This window comes from Aquila chrysaetos, chromosome 19 (assembly GCF_900496995.4).
Source record: "Aquila chrysaetos chrysaetos chromosome 19, bAquChr1.4, whole genome shotgun sequence".
NCBI classification, from domain to species: domain Eukaryota; kingdom Metazoa; phylum Chordata; class Aves; order Accipitriformes; family Accipitridae; genus Aquila; species Aquila chrysaetos.
Genome location: NC_044022.1, coordinates 16,122,607 through 16,135,055, shown reverse-complemented (window position 1 = coordinate 16,135,055; position 12,449 = coordinate 16,122,607). Strand labels below are relative to the sequence as shown.

Genomic DNA, 12,449 nt, shown 5'->3' with positions numbered 1-12,449 from the left:
TGACCCACAGGGCGTTTGCAGGGTTCCCCACTGCAGGAACTTCCAGCACCACCAGGGCTTCATGCCATCCTCCACTGGGGAGACTGGTTATTGTAGAGCTGGTGGCTGGCGTGACACTTGGCATGAGCATCACCCTGACCCCTGTGCCCCATCGAAACACACTGGGCAAACACTGGGACGGGACGCATTCCTGCCAGGCTCTAACAGGACCTCTCTCCTTTCAGTTTGAAATAGAAATTCAGAGGATTTCAGAAGCTTATGAGGGCTTGGTCAAGACCACCACTAAGAGGGAGTCTCTGGACAAAGCGATGAGAAACAAACTTGAAGGAGAAATTAGGAGACTTCATGACTTCAACAGGGATCTCCGTGGTACGTTATACCTGCTTGTGTGGATTTTTTTTCTCCTGGTTGACATAGTGTTTCACTTCTCACAAGCTCCAGAGCAGCAGCCTTTAGAGGAGTAGCTTCACACATGTTTTAGATAAATGTCTTGAGAAATCAGGCCCTGCTCATTGACATAAGACAAAACTGCTGTCACTCCCCTGGTGTCAAGGAAACCTTCTGGCAAAATACGAGAGTCAACTTTGGATGGTGCCTTTGTGTTTAGCACTTGCAAATAATTGATTTGCCAGCAAGACCAGCTCTAACAAGCTGAAGAGCAAGTTGCAATACAGAGTAATGCTGTACAACCCATAAATCTCAAAGTTCAGTGCCTTCATGAACCAGTAGCAAGTATCAAAGGGTATCTCTTTTTTGTATTAAAAACATGAAATTGAGGGTATATCCTTTAGAGAAAGCAAGTGGAGCATATGTTAGGTAGCTATTACCTGTTCAGGTTCCTGATGGGGGTACTTTGGTACTTCCTGATGCAGTGAGATGCCTTCTGCAAGCTGGCTTATGCTTTTTGCAATGGTGCAAGGAGGGTTGCATGGTCTTTTTGGAGGGGAGGCACCTGAAGGCAGGCCCTTCCCAGGGGAAGCTGTCTTTGGCTGCAGAAAACTGCTCCTTTCCCAGGGCATCCCCAAGGATTGGTGTCACTGGGCTGAGGGCTGCCTTCTCCCAGGGTTGCCTTCTCCCAGGGCATCTCGCTGCACCAGGGGCAGCACTCCACTGCAGGAAGGCACCCATCCCCTTGCAAAGCTGGGTAATTCAGATTGTAAATCCCTTGTCCATTTTGGACAGTGTGAGAGATGAACTGCCTGGGCACATCAGCCATGAATGGCAGAGGCTTTTCCCCCAGTTTCTGTAAATCTGAATGACACAGCTTCATGGAAGAGGTCAAAGGCCTCATCTTTTATGTATGTGTCAGCCTCCATTTTAATGTCCTGCTTCAGAGAGTCTATTTATACTGCTCTGCTGGCATGCATCTTATTTTCTTGGTTGGCCTACAATTTTATATACATATATTTATACTTAAAGTATTTCCTGTTTTTTGCAGAACGACTGGAGACAGCCAATAGGCAGCTAGCCAGCAGAGACTTCGATGGGCATGAGGATAAGTCAACAGAGGGCCTTTATGTCACTCAGAGTGAGTACTGTGCTAATCTGTTTTGAAAGTGCATATATATATATGCACGCATATATATGTGCTGGAGTAGAGGTGAATACTTTGCTGTTAATCATTATTGTCCTTGTGGCTTGGTTTTACCCAGCTAATTTGTCACATACTCTTATTTAAGCTGCAGACTGGATTGTTTAGGCTGCTTTTTTTTCTCTCTGAGCACCAAAACCAGGCAGTGAGAGTTAATGGTAACACAACTTAGCTTATTTTTGATAAATATTTGTCTGAAATTGTGAAGCGTTGTTTGCGGGGATCATCTCTGGAGATGCATGGTTTTTAGAGAAGCCAGATTCTTCTCTTGGCTGGGATAAGCCCAGAGCAACCTCTGCTGACTTGTTGTCAGTGACAGGGGTTGACTAACAGGAGGCAGAGCAGAGCTGGACCCTCCTTTTCACAAAGGATGGAAGAGACAAAGATTTTATGACTTCTACCGCTACGAAAAACATCCATTCCTGTCAAGTTTTAGGCTCCCGTAGTGACTGAGCACAGTGCTGCAGCATTTCCCTGCCATGTGCTGATGGCCCTGTGTGACCAGCCAAACCAAAACGCAAACAGCTGGATGCTGCATGACAGCATGTGGCTTCTCGTGTAGCCTGAGCATCTTCAGCATGCTTCAAGAAGGGCTTGACCATCTGGGAGCTGTGCAGTACCTTGTGGGTTTAAATCCCATTGAAACTAAATGCTGTGTACAACTGATCCTTCTGTTTTATTTATTGCACCAAGAGCTTCCTTGGAAGATGAGCTGCAACTGCAAATCCTTAGGTGGAGAACTGGCCACCACCATTAGCAGTGCAGAGTTTGTTACCACTCAGCGTGCCTCGCTGCCAGCCCTGCAATGTCCACCAGCTGCTCCGAATGCAGGAGAGCCTTCTCCTAGCTCCCACCAGCAGCGATGAAGCCAGCACAACTTCACTGATAATTGTGCATGCGTGCACAAACCAGAAGAGAACCTAATGATCTTTTCCGTTATTGTGTTAGCTTTGCCATATTAGCAGATGCCACAAGGGTGTGTAGATACTGCTGCGAATCCAAGGGGATGATCTGTTAAGAAAATAGCATTGCTATGTAAGTCTTGTCATCCTTGGGAAGAATTCAAATGGTGTAAGTTGCACAGTGCAAATTGCAGACTGGGGTCTGCTGTCTTCTTATGGAGACAGCCTGGCAGTGTTCCCATATATATTGATAGCTACAAGGGGAAGTTAAATCCCCAGGATGGACTCAATTTGAGTCACTTTCCAGTGGATAAACACGCTCTGTGCTTCTACTGATAAATATCTAGCAATAAAACTTTGCACTGTGCACTCAGCATATTACTGCTATCAATTCACAGCTTACGAACAAATATAGCTTTTCGGATCCTATCACGTAAGACAGGCTGGATGCTTGGAGTGTCTTCTGGCTAGGCCAGAGAGTTAAATGTTACTAATGCAATGCAGAGTGCTTCCAAGAATAGAAAAATGGGCACATGTAAAGCAGGTCCTCTTCAGTCATGTTCTTTGGGCTGCTGGGGCACGCACAGTAATGACCTCGGTATCAGGATATCAGCCTAAAACACCCCTCTGAGAGCCCATAAAAGGTTTTGCATGGAAATCGTCTGTTGCTGACTGCATTTATACACTGATGTTTATGAATCTTCCCCAGGGGCAGAACATGACTGGGGTTGCACCCCACTGCCAACCTGGGGGTTTTGCAAACACGGCCTGTACCTTCCTCACATCTTTTAATGGGATGCTCAGGCAGAAAACTGAGAATAGAAGGAGTGCAGCTTGTTTTAGCTGCTGTGTGTACACTTTTCTGCTGAGACTGAAACAGTCATTTTCAGAAGAGAAAAAATGGTGCCTACATGCACTCCCATCAGCTCTTGCAATTTTGTTGTGAAACTTGTGTTTGTTTTTTTTCCTAAAGGTAGTAGCTTACTAAGTCAGATGAGTAAATGCAAATCTTAGTTTTCATTAGGGAAGCAAAAGCAGATTTCTAGTCCCCATGTTTATGGAAAACAGCCTGAAAATATGGCCCTTAACATCCACAACCTAAGTTATATAAAAAAGACTCCAACATCAGCAGGTTAAAAGTTATCATTTTTAAGCCATTTCTCATGATGAGATGAACAAGGAAAGATAAAACTCTTGAGGTTTTTTTAATGCTCGTCCTTGGTAATACTGCAAATGCAGAATTAATGCTGTGGTAAAAGTCCAGTAATAGGAAAAACTCTCTGAAAAAGAAGTCTGGCAAGGCAGGATGTGCAGTGATCATTTCTCAGTTCCTCGCAGAGCTCTCCATTAGCAGTGCAACAGTGCAGAGCGGTCATACGCTCTGAGATGGAGACTGGAGGTGACAAAAACTCTTATTCTTTGTAATAATAATAGGCAAACCCAGGCTGCATGCCTCAAAGTATTAAGTGCTAGGCATTTGTGCCTAAGAAAAATGCTGCTGTTGTATCGGGGGTAGGAGAGAACCCATAGCCTATTACTTTCATGATAATTATGTGATGTTTTGTCAGTGAAAAAGGTTCCTTTGAGGAAAGACATGAAGCAGCGACCAATGAAGGCGTGTGGACCGATACAGGCAAGAGAAGAGCCAGGCAGGAGACAGCTGCGAGATGCTGTGGAAAGGGAGAGGCAGGAAGACTGAGGAGAGCTTCAAGGGCATAGGGCAGGGATAAAGCTTACGGTAGAGCATATCGCAGGAAAAAATTGTTTTGATAGAGTCTGAGAATATTGTGTGTTTTTCTGGGCTTTCTGGACTTAGAGACACTCTGTCAGAGCAGGGGCTCCTCCAAGGGTCTGTTTTTTCAGGTGTCTGAGGCAGATCGGGGTCTGTGCCCGTCCACGTGGCTCTGCACCCATTAGTGGGGATGTGTAGACAGTTTTGGCAGTGTGTTGGTAGAGCCTCATGCTTCGTGGGAGTGTGCAGTGGATGTGCCACATGATTGCGCATATATCTCTGTCCCAAATACCCCAGGCAAAGAAATATTCCCACCAAATTAATCCAGCCAAAGAAAATGCCCACAATAAATGTTTTTGAGAGTGGGGTTGGCAGACTAAGAGCCATTCCTTATTAAGACAGGAAATAATTAGGGGAGAGGCAGAAGTTTCAGGGGTGAGTGAAAGGGAGCTCCTTACTCTAGCTTCACAGCCATGAGCTGCACGCAGGGAGGTGGGGAAACTGCTGCCCCCATGTACCCGGAGCCAAGGGCACCTGCTCAGGGAGCAGTATCCTGAAGAAACGGTGTCAAATACAAAAATGAGTCTGTTTTGCTTGACTTCCCCCAGCCCTCCAAAGGGAAGGGGTGTGGGAAATCTGATTTCGGTTTTCAACACGTGAAGGTCAAATTCTCCCCTGACTTGTACTTCATGACACACAAATGGAAATGCCCAAGATGTAAATCAGACCAAGTTTAAGCTGTCCACTTCGGAGGGTAATGAAAGCGATCACAAGTTTCAATGGAGATTTGGTGACTTCCTCTGACAACAGAGCACCGACTCTTTCTGCATCTGTGCTTAGGTCTGTGAGCACGAGCAACCCTGTACCCCGAAGCATAGAATCATAGAATAGTTTGGGTTGGAAGGGACCTTAAAGATCATCTAGTTGCAACCCGCCTGCCATGGGCAGGGACACCTTCCACTAGACCAGGTTGCTCAAAGCCCCATCCAACCTGGCCTTGAACACTGCCAGGGATGGGGCATCCACAGCCTCTCTGGGCAACCTGTGCCAGTGCCTCACCACCCTCACAGTGAAGAACTTCTTCCTTACCTGTAATCTAAACCTACCCTCTTTCAGTTTAAAGCCATTAGCCCTTGTCCTATCACTACATGCCCTTGTAAAAAGTCCCTCTCTGGCCTTCTTTTAGGCACCCTTTAGGTACTGGAAGGATGCTATAAGGTCTCCCTGGAATCTTTCCTTTTCCAGGCTGAACAACCCCAACTCTCTCAGCCTGTCTTCGTAGGAGAGGTGCATTTGTTAAGTACATTACAATTGATCATAATTATTAATTCCAGCACAGAATCCCTGGTAATCACCATGTAAGAAAATGAACTCAGGGACTCAGGCACGACCTCCTGCAGCTTCTCAGCCTTTTCTTGGTGCTGGCGTGGCCCAAACTCCAGAGAGCTGTTGGGAGCGTGCTGTTTGTGAGCAAAAATGCTGGAGGAGAAGATTGCAATGAGCTCTCTTGGCATTTGTATCTTCTTTCTTTTTTTGTTCTCACGGAGACCTGCCAGTGGGAATGGAAAGAAATGCTTCATTTCCCAGTTCTGCGTTGCTGCTCCAGGCCTGCCTTGGCACAGCCTAGTCAGTGTGAAACCACAGCTGCAGGGGCCTGCAGAGAGGCTTGGGCAGAGGGACGGGTGGACAGATGAACGGACGGTGGCTTTGCTGCTCCCCTGGAGGGAAACGTCAATGTCTGGACCTGGCAACCTGGCCCTGTTTAATGTGCAAATAATTTCGTAAAGCTGTGGAAAACCTCCTCCTGGCTGGCTACATGGAGTGAATGGGCTCTATTTATTAATTTATTCTGCTTATTCCTATAGGGTGGGAACCAGCCGCTGAAAGGTCTTTGGAACAGGCAACAAGGTCCTGTCCTCATTTCAGATTCCTTCTGCTGGTCACTCCAGGCAGAGTGGGGGGGCATGAGGGGCCCATCCTGCTCTTCAACCTCCCCCTCACCACCCCAGCACCCTTTTGGGAAGGTCAGGCTACTGGAGTTGGCCAAGTCCTGGCTTGAGCCGGATGAGCAGAAGAGGTGACTCTGGTACCCCATCCCAGTGAATCAGCTGGTCCGAGGGTGACCAGCAGCAGCTGCTGTGACATACACCCATGCCCACGGATGGTGGATGGCAGAGGTCCTCCACACACTTGCCGTGTCAGGAGTTGCAAGACTGACAAGAGGCTAAATAAGTCCCGCAGGTTTCACTCAAGAAAGGCACGGTCACTGGAGAGCATCTGTGGAATTAGCAGCTGTGAGCGAAGAGCCACCTTGGGAAATGCAAACCTTTGTAAGAGAAATTGTTGGAAATGCCACAAGGGACATGGTATGGGAGCCAGTCTTGTTTTCAGCAAGTCTCCTGCAGGCAAATTAGGCTCTCGCTGCCATAATTTGATATATTTTCCTCTGCCAGCAGTGGTAATTCTGTAGGAACAAGGAGTGTCTTTAAAGTATGTCCGTGTTACCACTCTGCAATATCACAGCAAGGAGAAAAGCAGCTTGAGATGTATTGAGATGGTCATTAAATTGGTCAAATAAATTGATACTTAGCTATAATGTGTGGAAAGCTGGGGGTCACTTCTGAGTTTAGAAAAGAGGTGGCACAGATTGAGTATATCTTTCTGTCTAATGTTCCTGCTTCACAGCAGGGTCGAGACTGGTCTACTCTTGGTGTACCTACCCAGCTTGACAACTCAGAAAGCCTATTTGTGAAACACTGAAGCAGGCTCTTTGCTTTATCTCCTCTTCTACCCAGTGAGAGTATAGGTGTAATGTCCTCAGCATGTTGAGGTGCAACAGTCAGAGGCAGTGGGTGGAAAGCTGTAAACTGCAGTAGAGAAGCCTTTTGGGAACTGTTCAGTAATGGGGTGTGGCAGTCTGTTAGGTAAAAAGCACGTGCCCGGGCAGAAGGCACATGCAAGGGTAGCACAGTAAAACAGTATTTTTAGACTTTAAGGATACCTTGTATGTACTTGAAGAGAATTTAAGGTATGTTCAACAAAGTCCTTCTTTACTAAAAATTCATGCAATATAAGAAAGTACTTATAAAATATGCCTCCAGCATTTAGCAGGGAAAAGCTGACATGGAGGAGTGTTGAGAGCTGTTAAGTAAATTTTTCTTGCCAGGTTTCTAGTGGGTTCAGCGGTTATTTTGTGTACAGCATAATCTTGTCCTCCTTTGGGGAGGGGATAGAAAACATAATGCAGCAGGGTAAGCTGAGTGCTTCGAGTTCCCCAGATGAAAGTTAGAAGTGAAGGTCCCAAGCCGTATTTTTCTATGTGCTTTCCTCACGTGTAACATGAAACATGGGTTTCAAATCTGGAGCAGAGCAATTGTGGTCCCAGTGTGAGATGATGGAGTGCCACAGGGCTGAAATAGCATTCATCTTCCAGCTTCCTCACCCACTAATGAAATTAGCTGCTTGATAATTTGCCCAGATTTACACTTTTGTACAATAGATATTAATGTTCCTTTTGGTCAATCTGACTGCAGTAAATGGATTTGCATTGAAGGAAGAGGCCTGCATGTCCAATATAAAATTCCTTGCCGACATGGGAAGATTAAGGCCACGTCATACTGAGACAGCTCATAGGGGTGGTCAGTGGTGTGGTGTGCGCAGCACTCGCTGGGCTTTGCTCATGTGCTTTGCAGAGGCCAATGTGCCGGTGTTGCTGCCAGGGTTTCTTTTTGTGAGGTGCTGGATTCCTCCTTCCAGGGTAAATGGGAAGACGGCCGGGTGGGTTTGGGCTCACCTCGTCCACTTATGCCTTGTTCCACATGGCTCAGCTCTTATGTATCTCACCTCACTGCAGGCACCTACCGATAGTGTATAAATTAAATGTGTTCTCATCCCACCTGTAATTAAGGAAGAATAAGGCCCTTCTGGGGGTAGTTCAGGTCTGAAATGGGCTGGCTTTGGCCGTGTGAAGTTTCCTGACCCTCCTCAGGGGGAGGTGGATGGCGGGCTTCCAGCTTGAGTTGTCACGCTTGGGTGGGATGGGCTGGATGCTAGGGGCAGATTTTCCACATTGCAATGTTTTTGGAGCAACTTTTCAGTTAAAAAATAATAAATTCTGTAATGCTGTGTTTAAAAAGTCAAAAATCAAAACAACATTTAATTGACGCCAAATTAATTTTTGGAGGAAATTTTCCTTCCTGGAGGCTTTCCAAGTGCTCTACTTTTGTTGTCATTCAGAACGAAGGCCAGATTCTGAAATCTCAGATTTCACTGAATGAAACCTCCATCCCCTGCTCGCTCCAATCATTAACTGTTTGCAGGCCAATGTTGGGGATCCAGTGATTGGCATGCGATGCTCGTGTTCCCTGAAATGGCTTCTCAGCACTGTCAGGGCAGAGGTAGATGGAGCCAAGCATTTCCCCAGGCAGCTTGCCAGCAAAGTCAATGGTGGGCCTGCAATTTGTTGCCAAAGAAAAAGATGTGACCAAAGCTGACTGAATTTAGCCAGTTTTTTTTTTAATGTTGTTTTAAATCTTATCCAAAAAAGGTATGATTTTTTGGCACAGAGGTTATCTACATGTTTTAGTCTCACTCCTGATGTGTTAAGGTGCTTAACAGGAGGGGAGCACTGATCGCTGGACCCTTAGGTCATGCAGGACTGGAAAGTCACCCAGGGCCCTCGCAGGGCTGAAATGCCTCCCACGGCCGCCTTTTCTCTGCATGGCCAGAGAAAGCCAATTCAGATGCCTCCTATCTTATTCTTCCTTATTGCTTTCTCCTCTTTCTGTTTTCAGGCTGTCCAGCACAGATCTGTGTTTATTATTTGGCTTCTTTACATGTTCTGTATCTCATGATCTCCATCCTTGCAAATAAAATGGACCAGGCACAGCGCAGCCCACATCCACAGGGCTGAGATTTCTTGCCCATTAGAGAAAGGCAGCAGCATCCAAGCTGGCAGCTATAAACAGTCTTTGACATAGGCTGTTCTCAGGCAGGGCCTGGGTGTTGTATGGGAAAGGAGTAGCTGGTGCAAGCCAAAATTTTGCCGGGAAACATGCTAGTAGTTCAGCAGAATGGACAATTATGAGGCAGTGCTCAGGTCCACAAGCTCTGCTAGTGCAGATGCAGCCCAAGCTGCCACTCGTCTCTGGTGCTGGTGCTCACGTAAGGCTGGGCATTGAGGGACTGAGCCTTGGCAGTAGAAACTCCTTGCCTGCTGTGTCTCAGCACTGTGTTGTAATGGACCCACTCGCTGCTGCTTCACATAATTTTTGCTTTTCTAGGGAGGTGGCAGGTTACCTCTGCTGCGTGGCCCAGGGCCTGTGAGCTGTCCTCCTGGAGTGGCTCTTGTTCTTGTCTTTCTTCCAGACAAAGAGCACTTGAAGGAGAAGGAGAAGTTGGAGATGGAGCTGGCAGCTGTGCGCTCTGCCAATGAGGACCAGCGGAGGCACATTGAAATCCTCGACCAGGCCCTAAACAATGCGCAAGCCAAGGTCATCAAACTGGAAGAGGAGGTGAGGCATGGGCAACATTTCTGTGCTCTGAGGATAGCAGTGGCTCATGGTTAGGGCTTTCTCCATCCAAGTCCTGAATCTCTTCTAGCCATGGTGTGGCAGGTCGTCCTGCTCCCGTTGTACTGGCCCTCTTATAGAGAAGATGTGTAGTTACACAATATTGAGCCAAACAAGCAAGCAAAGGAGACCACAACCATAGATGTTTTCAGAGCAGAGCCTTCAACGTGTAACCAGGAGCAACACCAAACTCAACTAGCTGGTGGCTGAGGTCATGGTAGGACTTAACAGAAATATAAAATAAAAAGCTGACTACTCACTGACTTGGGACTGCGATACAGACATGTGATGTTGGTGCATTCCCATTTCTCCCCCCAAAATGCCAGAAGGCTTTTGAGATGTGCACAGCAGTGCAGGGCTTGGTAACTTCACATCTAAACAGTGGTCTTAAAAACATCTGGCTGATCTGGCTGGAAGCAGACCATACAGGATTTAGAGGTACAAAGAGCTACAGGTTTTATTTGAGAGCTGAAAAAAAACTATCATACCATGAGACCCAAGAAGTGCCATCTGTGCAAAACTCCCAAGAGGTCTTTAAGCAATGATCTTATAAGCCTGATAGTGAAAATAGGTATTCAAATAGGAAGAGAAATCCCAGGAACAGAGGGCTCTTCAAACTGACAGACAAATACAGAACAACATCTAGTAGCTGGAAGCTGAAGTTAGACAAATTCAAAGTGACAATAATGCTCAGTTTTAACTATAACTAAGAGTGATGTTGTCAGTCCTCCATTATTGGAGATCTCTAAGTCTTAATTTATTGTGTCCCTTAAGGACCTTCAGTCAGGAGGTGTGAATTTAATAACTAGCTGAAAGTCTATGCGTTCTGGCAGATCAGGCAAGACCATCAAAACAGGCCTTTTTGGCCCTAAAATTTCTGTCCATGGGACCAACAAAAAGGGAGGAGGTTTTATGGGGAATAAAAGAAACATAATCTTTACTATCTGAGTGGGCAGGTCATTGGTGAGGGCAAGGCCATTGGTGAACCTCTACCCTAGCAGGCTTGGTAGCGGTTCAGGCTCTGGCACAGACTGCTGGCATTATCTTGGACAGGTCTGTTCCCCTTCAGTGCCTCATTTCCCACCTGCAGCCTCCCCTGTGAATCCACAGGAGCCCGCTGGGTGCGAGCAGGGAAGGTGTTTTCTCAAATACCTGCAAGTAACTTAAGTGCAGTTCATTGTCTTGGAAAGATGAAGGGTGAATTGATCTCAGTGATATTTTAATGTTTTTTTATCAGGGTATCCAGCATGACAGACCCCCTGTTAGGCTAACTAAAGGTTACTTAAGAGTCTGGAAGATTTAAGGTACTCTGTGTAAGTGCTGAAGGCATTGCTGTTTTGTTCCTGACCATTAGACCATTCTGACTTCCTATTTAGAAACATTTTAAAAACTCCAGTCCCTCCAGTGGATACACTCAGCAGCAAGAAGAGGATCACATTAAGTTTAACTGCTCCTTTGTTAGTTAGATTAAAGCCTGCTTACCGTCCAAGTGTATTTGGGGCAGTCCCTTTGGGGTAGCTACAGGATCTAGTGTACCTTTAATCTATACATAATTCACTTGACACTGTTTGCCTTAAAGGCAACCAGAGGTTTTCTACTTGTATTTCATTAGGAAGTGGCTGAATAAAGGAACGTTTTTAGGTGGCAACACCTGCTCCTGCAGTTGTGGCATCACACAGGGGATGGAAAGAAATACATTTAGTTGCTGGCTGCTCCACAGACTGTCAGTATGGTATTGGCAGGTAACACTGACTTGCTGAATACACACCAGTGAAGGCAGCAGAAGCATAAATGCAGATTTCCAGGGAGGTGGTATAAGAAGCTACCTTGTGCCTGCTGGGTTGTAGTAAATACATTTGCAGCCTTAGGGCTCTGTCTCTGAGAGCTTAACAGTTGCCAGTTTCTAGTCTAGTCGTCTAACAGAAATGTGCCTCTGCTGGGGATCAGAGCTAGCATCCTGGATTGTGGACTGATGGAGCTGAGGAGAGGGCAAATGTTCCCCTCTAGAGAGCTGCTAACCTCCTGCCCAGGATATGGTAGATGTTATGGAGGTGGTAACCTCCTGCCTGGGGCATGGTAGATGTTACGGAAGGGGTAACCTCTTAGTGGCAACATGTGAGGGTGATGCAATGATATTTGCCAAAGTTTGTCTGTCAGAGCCCTCAGCCTGAGCAAACCCACATTGACCCGGTAGTATTTAACTGCTTTTTTCATTCTAGGGCGAGTTCAAATGAGTTTTAACCCAGCTGGCATGTTTTAATTGTTCAAGGCAGTATCATGGAGTTTGGGTGAAGTGCAGCTAATCTGTGGCTGCTGGTGTGTGCCCAAGCTCCTGTGCTCCCTTTCCATGGCTTTTGGCCTGTTCCATCACTAAATCAGTGCACCTTTTCAACAGTCTCCAGTGTTTCTGGAGCTCAGTTTGACACATATGCAGCAGGTATTGTTCAAGTTTTGAACCTTCATCTTAAACCAGGGATTTTTACTATGGTTTGGAATATATTGAAGGAAACACAAAATCACTCAAATGAAAATGACTACTATTATTAACAGAGCTCTACCTCATGCACTGCTTTGTAAATCCACTCAGATTTCTTCTACCACCAGAATGTAATTAAGTTTAAAAGCTTTTTAAATCAAGGCTTGAGAAATAAGCA

At 46.2% G+C, this 12,449-nt stretch overlaps 1 protein-coding gene across 7 annotated transcripts in view; it reads left to right on the top strand.

Annotated features, from left to right (window-relative positions):
• The window catches only part of AMOTL1 (angiomotin like 1), a 104,683-nt gene that overhangs the window by 76,213 nt on the left and 16,021 nt on the right, over nt 1–12,449 (top strand). For all 7 annotated transcript variants that reach the window (XM_030042648.2, XM_030042646.2, XM_030042647.2 and 4 more), the window contains 3 exons: nt 225–369; nt 1,439–1,528; nt 9,593–9,738. In XM_030042648.2, coding sequence (XP_029898508.1) covers nt 225–369; nt 1,439–1,528; nt 9,593–9,738 — 381 coding nt within the window. The remainder of the gene's footprint in view (nt 1–224; nt 370–1,438; nt 1,529–9,592; nt 9,739–12,449) is intronic.